Source organism: Camelus bactrianus, chromosome 13 (genome assembly GCF_048773025.1).
Source record: "Camelus bactrianus isolate YW-2024 breed Bactrian camel chromosome 13, ASM4877302v1, whole genome shotgun sequence".
NCBI classification, from domain to species: Eukaryota; Metazoa; Chordata; class Mammalia; order Artiodactyla; family Camelidae; genus Camelus; species Camelus bactrianus.
In genome coordinates, this window is record NC_133551.1 from 39,862,124 (window position 1) to 39,887,555 (window position 25,432).

The 25,432-nt window shown below is 47.3% G+C and overlaps 1 protein-coding gene and 1 pseudogene across 1 annotated transcript in view; one reads left to right on the forward strand and one right to left on the reverse strand.

Annotated features, from left to right (window-relative positions):
* DHCR24 (24-dehydrocholesterol reductase) overlaps window positions 1-25,432 on the forward strand; it is a 32,262-nt gene that overhangs the window by 2,794 nt on the left and 4,036 nt on the right. Inside the window, exons 2-8 of the mRNA XM_010951737.3 lie at window positions 808-963; window positions 6,694-6,799; window positions 7,656-7,774; window positions 9,584-9,847; window positions 14,466-14,609; window positions 24,254-24,451; window positions 24,621-24,799. Of these exons, the coding sequence (XP_010950039.1) occupies window positions 808-963; window positions 6,694-6,799; window positions 7,656-7,774; window positions 9,584-9,847; window positions 14,466-14,609; window positions 24,254-24,451; window positions 24,621-24,799 (1,166 nt within the window). The remainder of the gene's footprint in view (window positions 1-807; window positions 964-6,693; window positions 6,800-7,655; window positions 7,775-9,583; window positions 9,848-14,465; window positions 14,610-24,253; window positions 24,452-24,620; window positions 24,800-25,432) is intronic.
* Window positions 996-6,658, reverse strand: LOC141579585 (large ribosomal subunit protein eL34-like; annotated as a pseudogene).

The window sequence follows — 25,432 nt, forward strand, 5'->3', positions numbered from 1 at the left end:
CTCCTCCCATGTTCCTTGTCATCTCCTGGGCCATTTGTTCTCTGTGCTTTGTGCTCTGGTCACTTACAGCGGAGGTTTTGCAAAAGTTCCTTCTTCCATTGGCTTGGTGGGCCTCCTCTGCCCATTCTCTCCCCGCTCCGAGTGATACGAGTTAACACACACAAACGCTTAGCACAGGGTTTGGGACATCATAAGCCTCAATAAGTGTTAGCTGTTATTCTGCTGACTATTTATATGTGCCCACTTACCCTTCCAGGCCTGAGGTCGGATAGCCCTGGATGTGAATCTGGGCTCTACCCTTCCCTGGTTATTTGACTCTGAGTTATTTTGCCTTTAAGATTCTTCACCTGCAAAAGGAGGCTGGTCATCCCAACCCTCTGGAGTTGTGAGCATGAAATAAGACAATGTTTAACAGGTGCCTGGCACAGTGGATGCAGCTAGTAAATGCTTATCATTTGTATGGTTGCTGTTATTACCATTACATAACCTATTCTAAAATTTCCAGTTAGAATTAATGTTTCCCAAGTACTTTGATCCTGTCTTCTTGCTCTTCCTTTCTTCTGCTTCATGATGTGGCATCACCTTGGCTCTTCTGTCAGCTTCACTAGCCAGGGAGAATCCAGAGGATAAGGCCAGTGGGCCTTTCATCATCTTGCTCCTCCCAGTGCCTGGATGGACTCAGGGCCTTGGTAAATGTCTGCTGACAAGCAAAGGCATCATTCCTAGCTCCCTCGCCTGAGACCAGGGCTGTGAGCTGCTGCGGGGATCCCTGGCGGGGCTAGCTCAGTCTCTGTCTCGTGGCTGCAGGTACGGGAATGGAAGGAGCAGGGCAGCAAGACCTTCATGTGCACAGGACGCCCTGGCTGGCTCACTGTCTCACTGCGGGTTGGAAAGTACAAGAAGACACACAAAAACATCATGATCAACCTGATGGACATTCTAGAGGTGGACACCAAGAAACAGGTGAGAGTGGCATGGTTCCCTGGCTCTGGGAGTACATGGGGGCACTGCCCCTACTGCAGATGGCTCACCAGGAGATGATTTTACCCAAGGGCATCCCAGGGTGGGCAGGACCAAGGCCCCTGGTCATCAAAGAAGGCTTTGCCCACCATTGCCTTCCTCTAGAGCCTCACAGCTTTGGAAGAGATTGGTCATAGCCCCATCTCACAGGTGGACAAACCGAGAGCTCAGGGATTCTTTGATTGTCTGCAGTTCCACAGGAAGACAGGTGGGGAAATGATGGACAAAAATGAGAGACAAAAGGGAACCTATTTACCCCTTCCCAGTAAGGAGGTATGCTGGTAAAAATAGGGCTGTGGAGGTGGCTCAGAGTGTGGGCCTTGTTCCAAGTTTTCTGGGGACCCACTTGTTAATAGCCTTAGATGTGTGCATACTCTTTGGCCTGTCTGATAATTCTACTTCTTGAAACCTGGCTCAAAAAAAAGGAAGCAAACTTAAATCAAAGAAAGCAAACTTAAATCAAAGAAAGAATACAGAGGGGTTGTATCACAGATTTACTTTTAGTCAGAGACAAAACAATATGCAATAATAGGGAGTTGTTAAATATGGTCTATCCACATGATGGCATTTTGTTTTGAAGTCTTGGCCAAGTTACTTAATTTCCCTGTGCCTTTTTTTTTTTTCTTAACCATGTTATTAACATATTCTTGACATACAGTAAACTGCACATAAAGTGTATAATTGATAATAAATTTTGATACATATCTGCACCTGTAAAACCATTACCACTGTCAAGATAACCATCACCCCAGAAGTTTCTTCATGCCATTTTTTAATCCCTCCCTCAGGCTCCTCCCTGCCTCTTCCCCCCACATTCCTAATTTGATTCAGTTGTTGTCAGAAAGCATAATTCATATGATTAGAATGCTTTTCAACTTATTGAGGCTTACTTTATAGCCCAGAATATGGTTGACTTGGTAAATGTTCCTTGTGCTTTAAAAAAAAAAGTGTGTATTTTGCTGTCTTGGGGTGATGTGTACTATAAGCATCAATTAAGGCAAGTTGGTTGATGGTGTTGTTCAAGCCTTCTGTATCCTTATGAATTTTCTCTCTGCTTATTCTATCAGTTATTGAAAGAATATTGAAATCTCTGCCTGTCACTGGATTTGTTTATATCTCTTGCACTTCCTTCAGTTTTTGCTTTGTACCATTCGAAGCTCTGTTATTAGGTATATAAACGTTTAGGGGTTTTATGTTCTCTTGATTAATTGATCCCTTTATCATTATAAAATGACCTTTTTTATTCCTAGTTACAGTCTTTGCTGGGAAATCTACTTTGATATTAATACAGGCACTCTTTCGACTAAGTGGCAGCATGGTGTATCTTTCTCCATCCTTTTCCTTTTAAACTATTTGTATCTTTATATTTGAAGTGTGTTCCTTGTAGGCAGCATATAATTAGGTCTTGTTTTCTTATCCTATCTGACAATTTCTGCCTTTTAATTCGGATTTAAGACCACTTACCTTGAATGTTATTATTGACAAGTTTCAATTTAAATCTGTTCTCCTTGCTCTTTATTTTCTATTTGTCCCATTTGTTCTTTGTTCCTTTTTTTTTTTTTTATGTCTTCTTTTGGACTACTGAATAATTTTGGAGTCTATTTTAGCTTGTTTATTGACTGATTAAAGTCCTTTGCTGTTTTAGCAGTTGTTTAAAGATTTATGACGTACACTTATAACAGTCTACCTTCAAGTCATAGTATCCCATTTCAGGTATAGGATAAGACTCTTACAATAACATGCTTCCATTTCTCTCCTCCCCACCTTTGTGCTATTGTTGTCATCCCTTCACTTTTATATATGTTATAAATCCCACACTACATTATTATTATTAATAGTTATCTTTTAAAGACATTTAATAAGAAAAACCTCATGTACTTACCCATGCAATTACCATTTCTTCATTCCGCTGTGTAGATCTGTATTTCCATCTGTTTCATATTCCTTCTGCCTGAAGAACCTCCTTTGACATTTCTTGTATGGTGATTTTGCTGGTGATGAATCTTTCAGCCGTTGTATGTCAGAAAACATTTATTTTGCCTTCATGTCTTTTCCAATTTGTGTTGTGGTAAGATACGTGTAACAATTACCATCTTACCCACCTTTAAGTGTGCAGCTCAGTGGTATTAAATACATGCGTATTGTCATTCAGCAATTACCATCACCATATAACTCTTGTTATCTTATAAAACTGAAACTATCCCATTAAATGATAACTCCCCATTCTCCCCTCCACCGAGACCCTGGCAACCACTTTTTGTTTCTATGATTTTTCACTACTCCAAGTACGTCATACGGGTAGAATCATACAGCATTTGTCTTTCTGTGACTGATTTATTCCACTTAGCATAATGTCCTCAAGGTTCATCCATGTTGTAGCATGTGTCAGAATTTCCTTCCTTTTTAAGGCTGAATAATATTCCTTTGTATGTATGTACCACATTTGCTTATTCATTAATTCATCCATGGACACTTGGGTTACTTCTATGTTTTAGCTATTGTGAACAATGCTGCTATGAACACAGTGTACAAATATCTTTTCGAGACCTTCCTTTCAGTTATTTTGGGTATATACCCAGAATTGGAATTGTTAGATCACATGTTACTTCCATTTTTAATTTTTTGAGGAACAGCCATATTGGCTTCTAAGTGGCTATACCATTTTAGATCCCCACCAACAGTGCACAGGGGTTTTAATTTCTCCACATTCTCACCAACACTTGTTATTTTCTGGATTTAAAAAAAAATTTTTTTTTAATAAACCATTCTAGTGGGTATGAGGTTGCCTTCAGTTTTGAAAGATACTTTCAACGGGTATGGAATCCCCAGTTGACAGTTTTTTTTCCTTCCTTCGGTGCTTTAAAGATGCTTCACTATCTTGCTTGCATTATTTCTAATAAGAAATCTCTCATCCTTATCTTTGTTCCTCTGTGTGTAACATGTCTTTTTTCTTGAGGTGCTTTTAAGATTTTCTCCTTTTAACTAGTTTTGAGCAATTATGATGATATGCTGTGGTATAGTGTTCTGTATAATTCTTGTTCTTGGGAGTCATATAATTTTTCATCAAATTTGAAAATTTGGGATCATTATTTCTTCAAATATTTTTTCTGTTCCCCTCCTCTCTCTCCTTTGAGGACTGCTGTTACACATGCATTAGGCCACTTGAAATTGTTCCACACCTCAGCTCACTGATACACTGATCATTAATTTTTTTTCTACGTATGCTTCATTTTGAATAGTTTCTTTGCTGTGTATTTAAATTCACTACACTTTTTCCACAGTGTCTAATGTGCCGTCAATCCCAACCAGTGTGTTTTTCATCTCCGACGTAGTGATTTTCATTTCTAGAAGTTTGATTTGGATCTTTTTAGTGTCTTTTAAATGTCTTTGCCTAACTTTTTGAACATAGGGAATACAGTAACAATTATTTTAATGTCCTTGTGCGCTGAGTTTAATATCTATGTCTATGGGTCTGTTTTATCAAAACAGATTGATTGACTTTTTTCTCCACGTTATGGGTTGAATCTTCCCGCCTCTATTCATGCCTGGTAAACTTTGATTGGATTCTAGACATCAGGAATTTTACCTTGTTGGGTGCTGGATATTTTTTCTTAAGAGGGAGAGGTAATTAGGTTTATTTATTTATTTACTTTTTTTTTTTAATGGAGGTACTGGGAATTGAACCCAGGACCTCCTGCATGCTAAGCATGCGCTCTACCACTAAGCCATATCCTCCCCCTGGTTGCTGCATATTTTTGTATCCCTGTAAATCTTCCTGCAGTTTCTTCTGACGTAGAGCTGAGTTAATGGAAAATAGTTTGATCCTGTTAGGTCTTTTTTTTTCAGCCCTGTAAGAATAAGCTTTTATTAAAATCTTTACATACTTTTGCATTATGAAGGGGTGTCAGGAAAAATACAACATAGTTCCTAAGAGAAAATGTATTAAGGACCCTATTTTACTGTTGTCTAGAGCTGCCATCCAAAAATTCTCCAATCACTGACCTCCAATTACTTAAGAAAAAGTAATCAACTAAAGTCACGGGGGTCTCTAGTTACCCCAGAAACCAAACCTGTACACTAACAGATCACAACAGAAATTAACAGAACAAGGCTTTTCACTTTTTTACTCAACAATGCTTCCTTTTTTTTATTTAGCTTTCTGAGTCTGGGCTTGTGCTTTCAACAAATTGGCAATGATTTTCTGTTCCTCAATCAGGAAAGCACGCTTGATCCTGTCACCGACACATGCAGCACACAAGGAGCCACCATGAGCCCGGCCGACGTGTTTTTTGTTTTAGACAGTCTCTTAAGAACTTTAGGTGTCACAGCACGAACTCCTCGAAGTCGGCCTGGGCACACGCCACATCCGGATTTTCGTGCTTTCCCAACTTTCTTGTTATAAAAGTTACACAATTCTATTACCAGGGGTTCGGGACAGCCTAGTTTTGTTAAGAGGCTGTATTGCAAGACAGCCTATGAAAGTATGTCAAACGCTGGATCATTCTGAATGTCTCTAGATACTGTCATTGGAAGAGGAAAAAGGAAGGGAGGAGCGGTCATGATTTTTCAAGTGGGGCCAGGGCAGCGTGTGATCTAGGCACAATTATTCCCTGCTACTGCAGCAGGACCATTCTGAGTCATTACATTACCCAGTGCCCTGTGAATCATGAGCTTTTCCCAGCTGGCTTGTTCCCTGCCCTGTTTGAGCCCCTGGCGCTGTTACCTGTTATCCTTTCCAGGGGCTCTTCCCGTCACCCCAGCCTCAGGTAGTTTCCTCATGTGTAGACACTGAGCAGTACTCAGTTGAATACTCAACAGACACCCTTTGCAGCACTTCAGAGTTTTCTCTCTGGGAAGTTCTCCCCTCGCCAGTACTTTGTCCTGCAAAGTCTATTCACCTTGATCTTCTGGGATCTCAACTCAGAGTCCACTGGGCTCCCCTTCCCTGCACTGCCTAACTCCAGGCAGTTAGCCGGGGCGTCCAAAGAGCTCACCTTGCTTATTTCCTGTCTCTCAGTAATCATTAACTTCGTTGCCTGAGGTCCACTGTATTGAAAACTCCTGTCTCATATATTTTGTCTTTTTTTTTCCTCCAGGTAGCAGGGTAAATCTGATTCTTTTTACTCCATCTTGGCTAGAAGCAAAGTCCACATATCCATTAAAAATCATATTTTCCAAGAACATTTAATGGCAACGGATGATGATCATAGCACAGTGTTAAATTCTAAAAAGAGAGAAAAGTGTGTGTTATGTGTGTGTTGTATTAAAACATAAAAAATTGCAATATAGGTCTGCATAGAAAAACACTGAAAGTAGATATACTCCGGTATTAATATTGGTAACTTGGGAAAACTTGGATGGATGATTTTTGTCTTCTTCATATGCGGTTTCTTCCAAATAAATGAGTATTTCTTCTTCCAGAAAAAAAATAAACTAAGTATTAAGTGTAAAGATATTTGAAAGGACAAGATTAAATACTAGCAAACCCAGTGCCAGAAACCCCAGTCACTGTAATTAAAGGCGGTGGAATGTTCTAGAAAGAGTCTATAATGTAGGAATCCATGTGTTGATTTTTTTGGGAAGCTTTGGGGCAACACCTTCTGCAGAGAGAAGCCCCCTGGCAGCCTCCTTACAGCCTCCTGTGACCCAGGGTCTCTCTTCTTGTGTCAACAGATTGTCCGCGTGGAGCCCTTGGTGACCATGGGTCAGGTGACCGCTCTGCTGACCTCCATTGGCTGGACTCTGCCTGTGTTGCCGGAACTGGATGACCTTACAGTGGGTGAGGACTCAGACAGTCCTAACATCAGAGCTGAGGGCCCACCTTCCGTCAGGCTCAGGAGTTGCCACTGTTCCATCTGTGACAGAAGTCACCCTGAGTCTGCTCACCCAGCTCCAAAGCCAGGGTGCTCATTGCCTGCCAGTCCATTTCTAAATGTTTTCAGACAGCGTTTTTCTTTTCTTTTTTTTGAGGAGGTGGGTGGGTAATTAGGTTTATTTATTATTTTTTAGAGGAGGTACTGGGAATTGAACCCAGAACCTCATCCGTGCTAAGCATGCGGGGTACCACTTGAGCTATACCCTCCCCGACGGGGCAGCACTTTTCAATCTCTGGTTTGAACCTGCTTCCCTGTAATTTTGTACCCATTGCTCCAGGTCAGCCTCATGAAACACACAGAATAAGTCTAGTCTCTCTCTCCTTCTACAAGGTTCCAGGTCCCCAAGCCTTTTCTTCTTTAGGGGAGAAACCTACAGGTCCTTTAACTGTTCCCATGGGCCACAGCTTCTCCCCCCCACACACAACCCCACCCAACCCCCTTTCATCAAGGTCCCTGTGAATATACACAGGTTTCTATGTTGGATCTGGCCAGAGGTGATGGAGTGAGTGCCCTTGCTGGGGTCTCGTATCCTTCCCCCACCTCTGTGGAAGCCCTCATGCTCATATCTGAGCCCCTCCTCTTCTCTCCTGCTCTCCACATCCACAGAGATGGGAAATCTCCCCTAAGTTCTGCCCACCTGTCATGCCTCCCGCATGCTCTGAGCTTCCCCAGCTCCTGCAAGGTGCCCTTTACCCAGCCCTCCCCTGACTCTTCCCCTCTACCCCCAGCTCTGCCTGGCTAATGCACATGTCTCTGCAGGGGGGTTGATCATGGGCACGGGCATCGAGTCTTCATCGCACAAGTATGGCCTGTTCCAACACATCTGCACAGCCTACGAGCTGGTCCTGGCCGATGGCAGCTTTGTCCGATGCACACCGGTGAGTTCAGAGATTGGGGAATGTCCCCACCAGCCTGCCCTGGACATTAAGGACCCCGAGAGGTGGCTCCCCTGGGGGTGCTTCATTTCAAATACATCTGTCCAGTCTGGATCTGTATCCATAACAATAACAAAGATTTTTATAGCCTCTGATATGTGCTCAGACACTGTTACAAATGCTTCATATATATTAAGGCATTTAATCCTTCAACAGCTTTGTGAGGTGAACACTATTCTTAGCCATATTTTACAGAGCTAGGAAACTAAAGTACAGAGAGGTTAATAAACTTGCCCAAGATCACACACACAGCTGGGATTCAACGACCTTAGCCATTCATGACACCACACTGCCTCAAAGCCAGGCCCAAGCATCAACGCTCTGTGTCAGATGTTGTGAGGTGTAACCAAAAGCAATAAGAGAGGCTGGTTTGGAGAAATAAAAGGCAGTTCCACTGCCTAAAGTGAGATATAGACAGTTAAGAAGCAGGACAGGGTTGAAACTTCAAATAAACTCACATCTTTCTGAGTGTATCTAAGGGGCCTCTAGGGTAGGAGGGACAGTGTGACCCTTAAAAGTGAATGTTTTAGAGAGCCACCAGAGTTGGCTGGCTTCACAGAATAGAGTCCAGGGCAGGACTCCAAGCTTAAGAGCTCTGGTCTGGACAAGACAGACCTCTTCCAGGATTCACACTAATTCAGCACGTTTCTTTAAACACTCGCCTGGGCCCTGCCATCTAACCTACTCATTACCAGCAGAGAAAGGAGGCAAACGATCATGAATTAGTCCAATTTCCTTATCGTCAGGACGAGAAAGTAGATGCCATGTGTTAAGCTCCTAGCACAGATTTGGGCATGTGGCAGATGCCCGGTTTTTACTGCTACTGGCTGACAATGTGATTAGGTGGTGGCCCAGAAGGGGATTGGTTGGCCCACTTCTGCTGTTCCAGACTTCTGCCAGTCTATTCCCGGCCCCCTGCCCCGCTGCACCCCACCACACCCACACCAAAGGCATTCAGCATGAGCAGAGACCACACAGGCCTGTCCTCTCCGTGCAGCCCGGACAAGGCTGGACTTCTTCACAAGGAGCTCTATTAGAATCAAAGAAGCTGAGTTAGAATAGCTGGATGAAAAGCTGTCCGTCTCCAAGACAAATGCCAAAACAAGAAATGACGTGGTTAGGAGCAGAGTCGCAGAACCAGATGAGGTGTGGCAGGAGGAACGCAGGACTGGGCATTAGGGAATCTTGCCCGAGCCCCAGCATCGCTGCACTGACTTGGGGGAACCATGGGTGGGCCACGTCACCTCTAGGAGTCTCACTTTCTTTACAAGTGCGAATGTTAATGCTCTCCCTGGTCTGGGGGATGGGGTGGAATTTCATAGCTAATCGACCAGGAAAGGCTTTATAAATTTGAGTAGTAGCCCATTTTAAGGTCCCCTGGCCACCTTTATCCTCTTTAGCCTGGCCTGGGACCCCTGGCCCTTAGTCCCTCATTTTGGAACTCTAGGAAGTGCTGGTCCTGGCCTCTTCCTGGATAGCCTGTGGTCCAGGGACTGTGCCCAGGTGGAGGAAAGATGCCCTCTCTGTGATCATCCCTGATACAGAGGGCAGTGTAAGGTCAAATCTCACACTGAAGCTGCAGAGGGAGGACTGAGACCCAAAAAGTAGAGTCTTGAAGGTCCTTGTTGAGGCTGACACAGATAGTGCCAGGACAAGGATTTAGCCCAGGCCCCGGGTTCAGTGCCTTGTTGACAGCGTGCTGCAGTGTAGGGTCTGGGTTCAAACTCAGCATGTGTCCACTCTGCTTCTCAGTCAGAAAACTCAGACCTGTTCTACGCTGTGCCCTGGTCCTGTGGGACTCTGGGCTTCCTGGTGGCCGCCGAGATCCGTATCATCCCTGCCAAGAAGTATGTCAAGTTGCGGTTTGAGCCGGTGTACGGCCTGGAGGCCATCTGTGACAAGTTCACCCGCGAGTCCCAGCGGCTGGAGAACCACTTTGTGGAAGGGCTGCTCTATTCCCTGGATGAGGCTGTCATCATGACGGGAGTCATGACGGACGATATAGAGCCCAGCAAGGTAGGCCAGGAAGGAGGGCCTGGGTGGGCTGGGACTGAGCCTGACCCCTGATCTGCGAGGCTGCAACCAGGGTCAGCCCACCTGGAGTTTGGACAACAGGATCAATAGTCAGTGGTCTTAGGCAGTGACAAAAACATCCATTTACTCTGCCCCTACCACCTGCCAGGTACATGGGCATCTCTCAATAGGCATAGTCTTTGATCCTCCAGCAACCCCATTTTATAGATAAGAAAACCAAGATTCCAAGAAGTCATGTAAACTTCCATGAGATGACAAAACCAAGATTTGAGGAATTGATTTGATGCCTCAGAATCCAGATTGACACCCCTTCAATGTACACTATGTAATTTTTAATAGCCATTTTTTCTCTATTGAGAAAGGATTTGTGTTTATTATGAGAAACTTGGAAAGGGTACAGAAGTAAAAGGGAAAAGACTCCACCTGTATACATGACCCAAGCCAGCACTTGCTAACATGTTTGATAGATTTATTTCCTCTTTTCGATGCATAGATTTTTTTTAAAGCTTTTTTAAAAAGAGTATATACAACAATGTTGAGATACATAGAGAAAAAGTTAAAGTGAATCCTTTCACCCAGACTTGCTCCCAGGATGACCACTTGTAACACAGTCTTTGAGGCCTGTGTGTACATATGTGTGTGAGTGAGTGTGTGCATATGCACACACATACACATGCCTTCATTTTATCCCATGGTATCCCGTTGTGGCTGGTAAATAATTGACCTAACTCATTGCTTCCCGATGAGCATTTATGTTGCTTAAAATGTTTTACTCTCACAAATAAGATTGCATTGCAGATTCTCCCACATCTATCCTTGACCTCTTGTAAAAGCATTTCTGTAGGAATGAGTCCCCAAAAAAGAATTTCTGACCCAAGGGTTTGAGCACATTAAATATCAGTAGGTATGGCCAAACGGCCCTCGAGAAATGGGTGCTCTGTCCCCTTCCAGCAACACGACGCCATGTAAGAATGCCTTTCCCCAGACTTCTTGCCAATGCTGGATAGCATCACTCTTTCATTTTTGCCCATCTGATAGGGTTAAAAATAGTAGCTTGTTTTATTTTGCAGTTCTTAGTCACTTTCGAGGTTGAGCATCTCTGCACAATTTTTCGGTTTTTCTGTCTTCAGCTGTGATCACCAGTTCAAATTGGTAATTTCTGGTTTAGTGTAATAAGCATTTCCCCATGTTGTTACATTGCCTTCATATTTAATGACTGCAGAAACGTTGCAGGGAGCAAATGCCCTGTCATCTGCTGCCCCAGAGTTGTAAATTACAGTTGCATCCAGTTTTTCATTATTTTGATTAATGTAGCAACGGACATCTTTTTGTTTGTAATTTGAATAATACCTTAAAGTAGAATTAGTACATCAAAGAATAGGCACTCTTAAGGCTCTTGATCTATCTCTATATACTTAAAACGTTTTAAAATTGGAAGGGACTCTAAAATCATCTGGTACAATTACCTCTCTAAATAAGGAAATAAATACGAGGCCTCTGGGGGAAAGAGACTCCTCTGAGGACACACAGCAAGCATGGGCAATTTAAATTTGGGTCTCTGACTCCTAGTTCGGTGTTCGTTCCCCTCCACTTCCGCTTCTAGAATTTAGCATCATCTGCAAACATTGATTGAACACCATTCCTTGTGGGCCACCAGTGAGCCCTGGATAGTCGGGGTCCTGGAGCAGGAGTGGGACTGCGGACATCCAGCCCAAATGCCCTGATGCCCCCCTGGCCCTCCCTCCTAGGTCGGGCCAGGTCAGTCAGCATGTCACCCTGCATCTCATCACCTGGCAAGGAATGTCTAGTCCAGAGGTTTTCTGACTTCTCAGAAACATTCCCCTAGATGAAGCCCGTGGCAATAAGCTGAGGGCAGCAAAAGTCATCTCTCTGATGTATTAGGTTCTGCCTAAGGTTATAATTGGGCAGAGGGGGTTGTACAGCTCTTAAAATGTTTGAACACTCTGACCAATTCCCTTATTTCTGAAGAAGATATGGTCTTACACAGAGCACACCTGGTATCCATGGCAGACGGGCCAGGCCTCCGGCCACAGACTCTTGCAGACTCTCCATGAGCAAGACCCTGATGCCGGGCAGGAGCAGGGCTGGGAGGAGAATGGTAGATGTTTTAGACGTGTTCATATTTCATCTGAGGAGTGTTTTGTCTAAACATTCCTGTTGAGCAGGCTGCTCAGGAATTTGTCTCTGCACGTCAGCCACTGTCTGGTGGGAGGCTCACTGTGCCCCTGGGAGGAGGCAGCCCACCTGCATTTTACAGGGGAGGCCCAGAGACAGGAATTGGCTTACTATCTCAGTGCTAGGGCTGGAACTGGAACTCATGCCACTGCCTGGCCGCCCTGGCTGACATGTGCCCCAAGAGAGATGCACCACCTTGGGTTCTTTATCGTATCTTGGGCTTCTCTGGCACAGAGTTCCTGATGAGTCAATGAGCACCATGTGCCTCCAAACCTCGGTCTCATCATGCAGCTGGTGCCACTGCCAGGTGTGTGGCCAGGCCCACCTGGGGAAAGGGCAGGTTGCTCTGCTCCCATTGGGCCTGACTTTCCTGTGCATGAGCAGGTGGTGACTTTTGCCCTGCCCCACACTATCTACACTCAGACTGACTTGGACAAACAGACTCTCTAGCCTGTTTCCTGGCACTCTGTGGCCCTGGTTTCCTCCCTGCAGAATGGCCTTCCAGCAGAGTGGGACTGCACAAGGGGGTAACACCCAGATAAGCTGCCAGAGATGAGGTGCAGAGGTTGCCTTGCTCCAGGGTGGAGGGGGCAGGCAAGGGGCTGGGGGTGCAGAGGACCAGTGAGCGGGCCGGGAACTGAATACTATCCCCCCCACTTGGGGCAGGCACCATGCTTGGTACTTTCTACATTATCTTTTTATTTAGTTTTTCCTCCCCTCTGAATGGGGGAATAATGTCTCCATTTTGCCTGTACTGAAAACAAGGCTCAGAGAGGCTACATAACCTGCCAGGATCAGCCTGGTGCGTTAAAAGTGGAAAAAGCAAATTGCCAATTTCAGCAAACCATTGGCACAGGTAGTCCTACTGTTATAAACCAGTGTGTGTGCGTGTGCGTGTGCGTGTGCGTGTGTGTGTACGCCTCTGGCATGAGGCTACAGGACCTCACTATTTCAGGTACATATCTCTGCAGTGTCTAACATTTTCACAAGTTGTGTATGTTGCTTTTGGAATCAGGGGAAGAAATTTATGGATTTTTTCCTAATAACGCCCACATTCCAGAGCGTGCCATTCAGGGCTCTCTGCCACCTGGCCCTGCCCTTGGTTTGCAGCAGGGGATGGGCTTGAGTCCTCACCCTGCCTCTCGCCAGCCCTGGGGCCTCTGACAGTCTCTTTCACCTTGATGATTCTTTCTCCTTGTCAGTGAATCAGGGACAGCCCTGCCGTGCAAAGGCATGGAGGGGATAAAGAAAGGACACCTCGGGTGCTGGTGACGCCCGCCTGGAGCATGGGCACTCAGCCTGTTCTCCAGCTACCCTGGGCTTGCTTGCTTCTTGCCTCTGCTCCTGTCCTTCCCTCCCTGATGGTCCCCTGGCAACATTCTGCCTCTCCCACGTGGCTTCCACTCTCTGCTTCCTTATATCCTTTTGCTGAGCCCTAGCTGAGTGTGATCGCACCTGCTCCCCAGAGAAGCTGCTTGGCCTAACATGGGCCTGTGAATGTATGCTGTTTCCAATAGGCATGAAAAACTCCCACAAAGTTTCTGTTTCTATTGCCATTTTATATGTGGAGAAACAAGCTCAGAGTGACCTGCCCGGGGTCACATAGCTAGTGGGTGACCGGGCCAGGGTCCGGCCCCAGCTGCCCCATTTAGAGCCTGTGATCCTTCCAGGCTGCTGCCCTGCCTCCCTCCGAAAGAATCTGCCCACTAGTCCTTGCATGGATGGGGAAGCTGGGGCCCAGAGAAGCTGAGTCATCCTAGGGCACACAGTAGGTAAAGTCCTGAACCATTTAGGACTGAAGGAGACACTAGCTAAATGCAAGATTTAGGCTTGGAGACCGTGGGGGACCAGCGCCGGGGAAGCACATAGCTTTGCTCTGTGAGCTTTCTCTGCTGATGATGGTTACCTAGGGGGACTGCTGTACCCAGAAGGTGTGGAGCATGGTCCAGGGTGGTGGGGAGAGCTGTCAGCTGTGGGACCAACACGGCCCCACGGGGAGAGGAGGATGACCCCACTCAGTGTTTATGCCAACACTGGCCTCATGGGAGGGAGCAGGGAAGGGCACGTCTGTGTAGAGCACTGTCTTGTGGCCGTCACTGCTAAACACTGGCACTTCCGTTCTCTGGCTGAGAAGGACCATGAGCTAAGCTCTCGAGACTGTCAAAAGCTAGCTATTGGGCCCTGGGCACATCACTTAACCTCTTTGAGCCTCTGCTCTCTCTGCAAGAGAATATCCTCTGTGCTTCACCTCACCAGGCTTTCAAGAGCCTCAAAGGTGGTAACAGACAGCGGAAAGAGCTCTGGAAAGGCCAGACATGCTGAACAGAAGCTGGGTATCACTGTTACGCCCTGGTGGCATCTGGTGCTTGTCTGTGGCCTGACACAGTGCCCTCTGTCATTTCAGCTGAATAGCATTGGCAACTACTACAAGCCGTGGTTCTTCAAGCACGTGGAGAACTACCTGAAGACGCACCGAGAGGGCCTGGAGTACGTCCCCCTGAGACACTACTACCACCGCCACACACGCAGCATCTTCTGGGAGCTCCAGGTGAGGCTCGGGTTTCCCAGGAGTCGCGGCTCCTCCCGGCCTCCGGGCAGGGAACCAGGGTGGTTAACATTGTAGCCACACTTCTGTCTCTAGAGGGAGAGAGTGCCTTTGTCCGAGGGAACTGGAACAGCCTCTTACCCGGCAGCACGGTGTCTCCTTCTGCAGGAGCGGCCACCTTCACATAAAGCAGCAGGCTCTCACCAAGCACCTGCCTGGTGCCGGAGAGTGGGGCGCAGGGCCAGGGGCTTTGGGGAACACAGACCTGTTCCATCCTTGAGCACCTGTAGCCTCGCCAAGCAGACAGACTCTGGCCCTGTGAAGGGCCACAGGGACAAGACAAGGAAGTGGCTAGTCCGACCAAGGGTTAGAGGTAGCTGTCAAGCGTGGCCTAGACATGTGAGTGAGAATTTGCTGTTGTGGGTGAAGGGAGGGGAAGCAGTGACATTGTAAATAGGGGGTCAGGGACAATCTCTAGGAGATGCCTTCTGAGCAGGGACCTAAACATAGTGGGGACAAGCCAGGCAGAGCTCAGGGGGAGAACACTCCAGGCAGAGGAGGAGCCAGAGCATGGGTCCTCAAATGGGCTGGGTGGGTTGCTTTTCTTTCCTCTTTTTTTAATTGAAGTGAAATCATGCAACATAAAATTAACCATTTTAAATTATACAATGCAGTGGTATTTGGTACATTCATGGTACTGTGCAGTATCTAGTTCCAAAACATTGTCATCACCCTAAAAGGAAGCCTTGTACCTATTAAGCAGTTGCTCCCCATTCCCTTTCCCCAGACTCTGGCAACCAGCAGTCTGTGTTCTGTCTCTGGGGGTTTATGTATTCTAGACTTTTTTTTTTTAATTTTGGGGGAGGGGAGATAATTAGGTTTATTTATTTGTTTGTTTATATGGCAGTACTGGGGACTGAACCCAAGATCTTGTGTGTGCTAAGCATGCACTCTGCCATTGAGCTATACCTTCCCCCCATTCTAGACACTTTATATAAATAGAATCATACAGTATGTGGCCTTTTGTGCCTGGCTTCTTTCATGAAGCATGTTTTCAAGGTTCATCCATGTTGTATCATTTGTCAGTACAACATCATTCCTTTTTGTGGCTGAGTGTGGATAGACCATGGTTTGTTTTTCAACTCATCTACTGGTAAACATTTGGGTTGTTTCCACCCATTGACACTGTGAATAATGCTGCTGTAAATATTCATGTATAGGAATTTGAGTACTAGTTTTCAGTTTGTGGGGGTGATACGTGCCTAGGAGTGGAACTGCTGGGTAGTGTGGTAATTCTATGTCTAACTTGTTGAGGAACCACCAAACTATTTTCTATGGTGGCTGAGTCATTTGACATTCCCACCAGCAGTGCATGAAGCTTCCATTTCTCTGCATTCTCACCTATGCATGTTATTTTCTGGGTTTTGATTACAGCCATCCTAGTGGGTGAGAGGTGGAATCTCATGGTGATTTTGACTTGTATTTTTCCTAATGACTAATGATGTATCCTTTCACATGCCTGTTGGCCATGTGTCTATTTTTGGAGAAGTGTCTATTCAGATCCTTTGCCCAGTTTTAATTGGATTGTTCATCTTTGTTGTTGAGTTGTAAGAGTTCCATATATATTCTGGATACCAGACCTGTATCAAATACATGATCTGCAAATATTTCCTCCCATTCTGTAGACTGTCTTTCACTTTCTTGATAATGTCTTTTGCTGCAAAAGAGGCTTTAGTTTTGATGAGTCCAGTTTATTTTTTCTTTTGTTACCGGTGCTTTTAGTGTCGTATCTGAGAATCCATTGCTAAATGCAAAGTCATGAAGATTTACCCCTATGTCTTCTACTAAAAGCTTTATGGTTTTAGTTCTTGTATTTAGGTTCTTGATCCATTTTAAGTTGAGTTTTGCATGTGGTGTAACGTGGGGGTCCAACTCCATGTTTTGTGTGTGTTTAGTTACCCAGTTGTCACAGCAAGGCTGCATGGTTTTGAAAAAAGCAGGAATTGCCCGTGAGCTAGACCGGTGGTGGGGAATGAGGTCAAACAGCAGCCAGAGCCCAGATCGTGTGGGTCCTTGTAGGTCAAAGGAGGACTTTATATTTTACTTTGTGATAAAGAAGCCAGTGGAGGGCTTTGTGCAGAAAAGTGACATGACCTGATTTTTGTTTTAAAAGAATAATTTTGACAACTAGATGGAGAGTAGATGGGGCAAGAGTGGAAGCATACACGGGGTCCTGGGTTCAATCCCCAGTCCCTCCTCCAAATATAAATAAATCTAATTACCTCCCCCTCATAAAACAAACAAACAAACAAACAAACAAACAAACAAAAAGAGTGCAGGACTAGAAGAAAGAAGATTTCTACTGTCCAGAGTGGGAGCCATGGAGGAGGAAAGAAGTCTCCGATCTGGGAGATACTGTGAGGGTTGAATCAACCAACAGGATTTCTGAACAGATTGGCCATGGATATGACTCGCCAGGTTAGGGGCCTGAGCAACTGGGTGACCCGAGGTGCCATTGATTGCCATGGGCAGCATGGGGGAGGGGTCTGGGAAGGAAAATCAGAAGTTTGGTCTGGGACCTGTCAGCATGAGATGCTTTTCAGGCATCCAGGTGGGATGTCAGGTAGGCAGCTGACTCACTGATATGTCAGGACTTTGGGGCAAAGGTGGAGGGAACACATACCACTGCGGGTATCATCAGCAGAAAAATGTTAACTAAGGCCTTGGGACTAGACGAGGGATAGAGGTTGGAGAAGAGATGTCCCTGAGCCAAGCCCTGCGGATCAGGAAAGGAGAAACCAGCCCAGGAGATGAAAAGGCCTCCATCAGTCAGAGGGGAGAGGAAACCCAGGAGAGCTGTCATCCCAGGAGCCACGTGAGGACAGTGTGTCAAGAAGGAAGATGAACAACTGTGTCCAGTGCCCCTGAGTGAGAACCGACCACTAGTCTTGGTTGTGGGAGGGTTACTGATGACCTGGAGCCATGGGGCTGAAAGCCTGATCAGTGGACTCAAGAGAGAACGTAGATGCCGGAGTGGAGACAGTGGAGATGAAAATCTGAGAAGGCTCTGTATAAAGGACAGCAGAGAAATAGGGTGGTAGCTGGAGGGGGAGATAGGATGGAGAGAAGATATTTTGGGTGACTTTTAAGAAGGGAGAGATGACAGCATATGGATGTACGATGATGCAGGAGAGAGGGGTGCACGGGGGGTGCACTTGAGGAACATGAGTGCATCCTGCGCTAGGGTGGAGAGGACACCTGCAGGTGAGAGCATGGAAATTCACCCGCTGGACGGGAGGGAGGAAGTGTTCATGGTACAGTTGCTACAAACAGGAGGACCATTTGGTGGTGGGAGTGTGTGGGAGTTCTCTTCAATTGCTTCTATTTTCTCAATGAAGTAGGAAGTGAGGGTTTCAGCCGAGATGAGGAGGTGAGGGGTTGTTGAAGGACGGAGGAGAGAGGAGATATGAATAGTCTCTTGAGAGCGGGAAGCAGATTAACTAGGGAAACACTGCGGGATTGCTGGGCAACACCGGGCCCCCTGAGGGTTCATGGTCAAGAATTTACATTGAGCCTGGCCTTGGTGGTTGTGTGGGTTTTCACACATTCAGCTGTATGGACGGGGCACAGAATAGGGAGAAGGTTAGATTTAACCACGGTGGAGGTTTTTCAGATGAGTATGACAAGTGGGGCAGGGTGGGAGAAGCTGGGACATGATCGTGAGGAAATCTGAGCCAGATTGGGTGGGCAGTGAGGCTGTGTGAGGCTCTCGGGGCTGAAGGAACTGATATGGTGACTTGGGTGCCCCTTGGGGTGAAGAATTGAAGTCAGAGCACCGGAGGGCCTGAGCAGCAGGAGAGTTGGTGGTGGTCAGAGGCAAATGCTCAGAATTGAAACTATAGAGATTCCAACTGAAGCATGTGTCCCAGCATCCAGTTCTGCAAGGCTGAAGTCATCAGCCACCGCAGTACCTGATCTCCCACACTCCCTGAGAGGAATTCCGGTCAACAGTGAGGAAGGAGGCGCCCTGTGCTCTGGGAAAGCTGGCAGAACAGGCCTTCAGATACTTAGATATTTTTAGGAGAATATTTTATGAACCCAAATCCTTGCACATTCCCCACTTAGGAAAGCACTAAAACCATTAAGTGAGACATCTGTTCCTCATAATTAGCAGCAACCTTCGACCGAGCTGTGTGCCTGACTACATGTGCCCTTCACCAAAGTCAGGTGGGAAAGATCATCTCTGTGGATGTTAAATCACATCAGTGATAAGGTCTGTGTTGAAGGTGGCAGTGATCTGAGAATGCGGGGAGGTAATGGGGTGTGTGCTGCAGAGTTGCTGGAGGTTTTCAGAGAAAGAGAGGAGCAGAGATCTAGAAGCAGGAATGAGGGGCCAGGAGGAGCCCACTTCCCCTCCACTGACCCCAGAGGGGCACGGATAGAAAGTGATACCACCTCAGAGGGCTGCAGGGGCCAGCTAGGAGCAAGGCTAAGAGAGAGGAGAGCTTGAGGATGGAGGGGCTTTGTTGGACCATGAGAGAGCACAGGGGAGAGGTCTGGGAGATTGGAGGACAGCAGTCAGAGGGGTCAGATTAAAGGATGTTGCATTGCTGGAGCATTAAGGGTGCTAGTAGCAGGCACCTAGAAGTCCGTGGTGATTAAGATAAATAGGGATGTCAGACATGAAGCAGTTACCCCCAGTGGTCTCCTAGGAGGAGGTGTCGGGTCAGTTCTAATCATGTGCTAGGTCTCTCAGGCAGAGCGTGAGAGGACAATGGTAAGGGGTGGAGGAGGAGGGAGTGGAGGGTTCATCAAGGTCCGGGGAGCTCTGAGGTTCCACCATCCCCGTTACTGCTACTTTGGGCAATTTTCAGGCGCAGAGAAGTTGACGGAAAGTTTCACCAAAGGACCCCAAGTCCTTCTTCGTCCCTGCCAAGAGTAGTGTTAAGGTTTTGGGAGGTGTGGTTTTGTCACGAAGAGAGATATTTAGGAGACAGGAAAAGAAAGAGGAGACCACAGAGTACGCTGAGTGCGCATCAGAAAGATAACCCCAGTAGTTAACATTAATCCTTCCTTACGTGCTAGTTGGTACGTGAACACTTTACATGCATTCTCTCAGTCTTCCTAACAACCCTCTGAGGGTAGGTCCTAGTGTCATCTCCGTCTCACAGATTAAGAAACTGGTTTAGGTTATCCAGAGTAACACAACTCAGTAAGAAGTAGAGTGTGTTAACTATCTTTTGCTGTATAATGAATTAAACCCACGTTTAGAGGATTAGAACAACTGACGCCTGTTATTTCACAATTTCGAGGGTCAGGTTGAAGAGTGATACTGTGGGCAGCTCTGGTTCAAAGTTGCAGTCAAGGTGTCAGCTGGGGCTGGTCTTGGGGCGGCTTTCTTGGGACTGGAGGGTCTGCCTCCTGGAAGGCTCCCTCACACGGCTTTTTACACAAGGCCTTAGTCCCTTGCCACATGGGCTGCTCAACTGTCCTCACCACAGGCAGCTGGCTTTCCCCAGAACAGGTGATCCAAGAGAGAGACCAAGGGGGAGTCCTCACTGCACTTCTCACGGGGGAGACTGACCCCGTCTCCTCTCCCCGCCACTCCCGCCGTATGCTCTGTGTTAGAACAGAGTCACCAAGTCTGGCCCAAGTCCAGCCCAAGGTGGGAGAAGAAAGAAATAGCAAGGAACTGGGCAGTTTTTAAAACCACAGAGCTGGGTTTCAAAACGAGGTTCACTTTATATTTTTGTGCTGTTAAACACCAGCCTGTACTGCCTGAAGTTAAAGGAAGAATCTGGAAGGTTAGGTGTTCTGTGCCCAAGATTTGCACACAGGAAGTTTATTTGGGAGAACTCTGGTGATCTTCAGCTGCAAGGAAAGGAGAAGCAGGGTCCAGCAGAGGGAAAAATTGAGGTGTGAGGCAGTCACAGCAAAGACTTCAGCCAACCCATAGGGAGCTCTGGCATTGGGTGGCCCCTCCCGCCTTGAGGCCAGGGGGCTGGGACTTTATACCCCCATCCCATGGACCAGCTGTTGGACTGCCCTTGGAGAAGTGGCCTCACCTTGGAGGTGAAGCTCCCTTTCCGCCAAGGGCAATGCCCCAGAGAGAGGCTTAGCTGTGTGTCAGCAGCCAACATCCTACAGCTGGAGGGGATGGGTGTCTCCCTCAACGGGGCATCTGGGTGCAGCAGCACAGCATCTGCTATATAGAATTGCAGAAGCCAAGACGCTTCTAGAAAGGAGTAATCATTTCAAGTGCATGCCTTTTTCAAGTGCTTTTTCAAGTGCTGGGGTCAAAGCCTTCTCCTTTCATTGGCAGCCCTCTCCCGGGTCCCTCTGCTCCACTGGACCCTTCAATGAACCAGTGTGACATGGCCTGGATGCTGAACCTCTTAAAAAGCCACGTTCTGGTCCATAGTCCATCCCATCCTCATTCTACATGGGCCAAGCCTTACTGCTGCAGTCCTGCCCCCAAGCCCAGCTTGGTCAGTCAGCAGGACTCGGGGCCAGGGCCAAGGCCAGCTGGCTGTATAACTTGCAGGGCCCAGGGAAAAAAGCAGGAAAAAAATTGCTGTCAGAGATACTAAATCCTAAAGGTTTTTCCTTTCTTCATGGTCCCTCCTATCAAAAATATTTGCTACTAAATTTTGTTCTAAGTAAAGAAAAATTTTGAATTTAAATTATTAGCAAGAGTTTTACTGTCATCTTTTAAACTCAGTATTAGAGTGTTTAACTCTTTTTTGGTTGGGGCTGGTGGTAATTAGGTTTGTTTATTTACTACCGGAGGTACTGGGACTTGAACCCAGTACCTTGTGCATGCGAAGCATGTACCCTACCGCTGAGCTATACCCTTATCCCCTAGGGTGTTTAACTCTTCATGCATATGTAGTCATTCTTAACGGGCCACTGGAAATGCTGCACAGAACTAACTCACCTGTTTTTACTTCCCTTCCTGATAACATTCACATTTTACACACACTCTGCCTGGGCTTACTGGTGAAGAAGGAAGGACTTTCTAGAAAAGGGACTCCAGGCGGCCCTGTCTTCCCCTTCCCTGTTATGTCACCGTCTTCTGCCTGTATAAGTGGTTGGCTAACACAGGGCAGTAATACTAGTAAGAAAGGAGAGATAGGTCCTTGGTTGTTCATGTTTCTTAGAATGCTTTTGTCCCAGGGCCTGCCTCTGGGGTTGGGGGTCCTGGCTCAGGCTGAACCCCTTGGACCTGAAGGAGGCCCTGCAGCCCAGCAGAGCAGAGGAGGCTGGCAGCAGGCTGGACACAGGTAGAGGCCAAGGGCAGCCAGAGAGCAGGGGCCCGAAGAGCGGAGGGGTTGCCATGATGATCCCTAGAGTAACTGACCTTAGCGCGCTGCCCGGGAGGACCAGAAGTGAAGCCAGGGACGTGGGACCCGAGGTCACTCAGCAGCAGAAGGGTGAATAATGGGGTCGACAAAGACAGGAAAGCAGAAGGGCAGGGCGGTGTTTAAAACTTTTTGAGGTTGACACTTTGGAAAAAGAATGGTTCCAGCTGATACTTGTGGCTAATAGTGGACTGTTTTTAGGGGACAAAAAATGCAAGTGGCTTTTAAACATAAGGAAATGCAGTCTCATTTAGAACCAACAACAGGTGAAATAAAACTACACAAGTCTCATTTTTCACTTCTTAGAGTGACAGAGATGCAGAAGTTTGATACACACTGTGCTGACTGGTGAGGGTTGGGGAAACGGTGTTGTCCTGTGTTGTTTGCGAGAATATAAAATGGTATAAGCACTTGAAATAATATCCATTAAAATTGCACACACTGTTTAAGCCAGAATTTTCCACTTCTAGAAATTTATCTTATAGATAAATGTAGGCATAAATGGTCAAAGACATGTATGCAAAAGACAGTCTTTGAAATGAATAGTATGGAAATAATCTAAATGCCCATCCGTGCAGAACACTAAATTAATTAGGGTATATCCATACAGCAGAGCAGAGGTCAGCAAACATTGTCTGTAAAGGGTCATGTGATAGTTGAGGTTTTGTGGACCATGAGGCCTCACTAGGAACTCCTCTGCCCTTGAAGCCTGAAAACAGCCATAGGCACTATGTAAATGAATGGGCATGGATGTGTTCCAATAAAACTTTTATTTACAAAACCAGAGTGTGGGCCAGGAGCCCTAGTTGGTGGATCCCTGCAGTACAGGCAGACCTGAGAGATATAGCGCGTTGGGTTCCAAACCCACGACAATAAAGTGAATATCACAACAAACTGAGTCACACAAGTTTGTATTGTTGGGATTTCCGCTATGGGCATATGTGGCTTTTCCAAAGACAACCAAAGGAACAATAAAAGCCAAGCTATTTACTGAGCTCCTGTTGTGTGCCAGGCATTGATGTAGGAGCCAGGATCTAACAGAAGAGACAGCAGACAGACCCCGACCTGCCTCCCTCATGGAGTGGGCTGGCAATCAGAGGAGGCAATTTCAGGGGAGTGGAATGGAGGAGCACGCAGCCTCCGAAGCTTAGCATGGTGGCTTCTTTGAGAAGCCACTCCTGACCCTAGTCTGATGTGGCCCCTCTTAGGAGCTGCCTCTGCATCTCTGTCTCAGCTCTTCCCACACAGTGGTCCTGTGGCCCCACTCTTCCACACCTGAGGCTGGGGACCACATCTCAGTTATGTGGGTATCCCCAGCACAGAACCTGGCTCCTGAGCTCACAGGCAGCTTGTAATTGTCTAATGAATGAAGGAATGTCCTTGACTTTTGAGGGCCCAGGAGCTGTGAGGATGGGGTATCAGGTGGACACTGGTACCCCTCAGGAAGATGGCAGACTAGGAGCAGGGAGGAAGATCGAGAGTGGGGGCTCCTCCCTCCTGGCAGTGGGAGGCGTGGAAGAGGAAGCCCTGCTCACAGCCCTGCTCACGGGGTTTCCCAGGAGGCTGACTTGGGCAGGGTGGCCCTGTGAAGGACCACAGGAACAAGAAGAGGAAGTGGCTAGTTCAACCTACGGTTGGAGGTAGCATCAAACTTGGCCTTAACAGATAGGCAAGAATTTTCTGCTCTGTGTATAGAGGGATAGGGAGCAGTGACATTTTAAATAGGAGCATCAGAGAAGGCCTCTCAGCAGATGCTGTAAACCAAAGGGCTCATTGTTGAACCTGAGCCAGACCTTCCCCACCTCAGTGGAGCCATCCTTGGCTGTGTGACCTTTGGGGAATTGCTTACGCTCTCTGAGTATCCCTCTTCTCATTCAGCAGCATTTATTTCTCAAACATTTATGGAATGCCTGCTCTGTGCCAGCCCCACTGACCTCAACAACTAGACCACAAGGATAGCTACCTTGTTATTTTGCTCCAAGCACTGGGTTGAGTGCCTTCTTTTTGGTATCTCACCATTCCCACAAGTCCCATTTTACAGATAAGGAAACTGAGCTCAGAGAGGTTAAGTCACTAGCCCAAGGACATCACAGTTGGTATATGCCAGAGCTGAGAATCAAACCCAGAGCTGACTGGGTAAAGTCTTGGGTACCCCCACACCCCTCCAGATGGGAGTGGACCCCGTCGTACTTCTGTCAAACACCGAAGGAGGCCCCTGTCCCTGGCACGTGGGGACACTCGGCCCTGCTGGGTTCCTTCTCTCAATCCCCAGCCTTTGTCTTTCAGGACATCATCCCCTTTGGCAACAATCCCATCTTTCGCTACCTCTTTGGTTGGATGGTGCCTCCCAAGATCTCCCTCCTGAAGCTGACCCAGGGCGAGACGCTGCGCAAGCTGTACGAGCAGCACCACGTGGTGCAGGACATGCTGGTGCCCATGAAGTGCCTGCCTCAGGCTCTGCAGACCTTCCACAGCGACATCCACGTGAGCCGGGAGGGCACTCAGCCAGGGCTTGGGGGTGGGGTGACTGAGCAGCAGCGCGTGGGCCAGGAGAGCACTGCAGAGCCTGCCTTGGGGTGGGTGCTGATGGACCAGCCACGAGCCTGCCACCTGCTGGAGGAAAAGCACCAACGCAGCTTCTCTGGTCCTTCAGGTCTACCCCATATGGCTGTGCCCGTTCATCCTTCCCAGCCAGCCCGGCCTGGTGCACCCCAAGGGAGACGAGACCGAGCTCTATGTCGACATTGGTGCCTACGGTGAGCCGCGTGTGAAACACTTTGAAGCCAGGTCCTGCATGAGGCAGTTGGAGAAATTCGTCCGAAGTGTGCATGGGTGAGTGAGAACCCAGGGTGGGGCCGCAGGCCCCCAAGCACTGCTCTGGGGGTGATGTGGGGAAGGCCAGGGCGGCTAGCTCCACAGCCAGACCTGCGGGCACTGAGCGACAACACTGATTCAGGAGGGAGTTGGGAGAGATTCTGTGGAGGTGGAATTGCAGGAATCCTCGCCCGTCCTCTTCCCACACCCTGCTGTTCCTCCTCCAGGGAGCGCATTCACAGTCCCCCAGCTGCCTGAGCCAGAAACCCAGGGTCAGCCCACTCCCCACCCCAGGGCAGGCGATAGGGGTGGTTTAGACTTGTTCAGGAGCTCCCACTGCAGGTGGGAGACCAAAGCTGAGGAGGGAGGGATTCACGACCACAAAAGCCACACAGACGCCCTGGACAGAGCATTGCTGAGAAAGTGTCCTGGAAAAAACTGGATGTGCATAACGTGGGCAAATCTCAAAATAATTATGCTGACAGAAAGAAGCCAGGAAAAAAAGAGTACTGTATGATTATATATATGTATGTATTCCATTTACATAAAATTCTGGAAAATGCAGATGAATCTGTGGTGGCAGAAGGCAGGTCTACCTGGGATGGCAGAGGGTGATGGATAACACAGGGGAGTTAAGGGCATTAGGAAAGT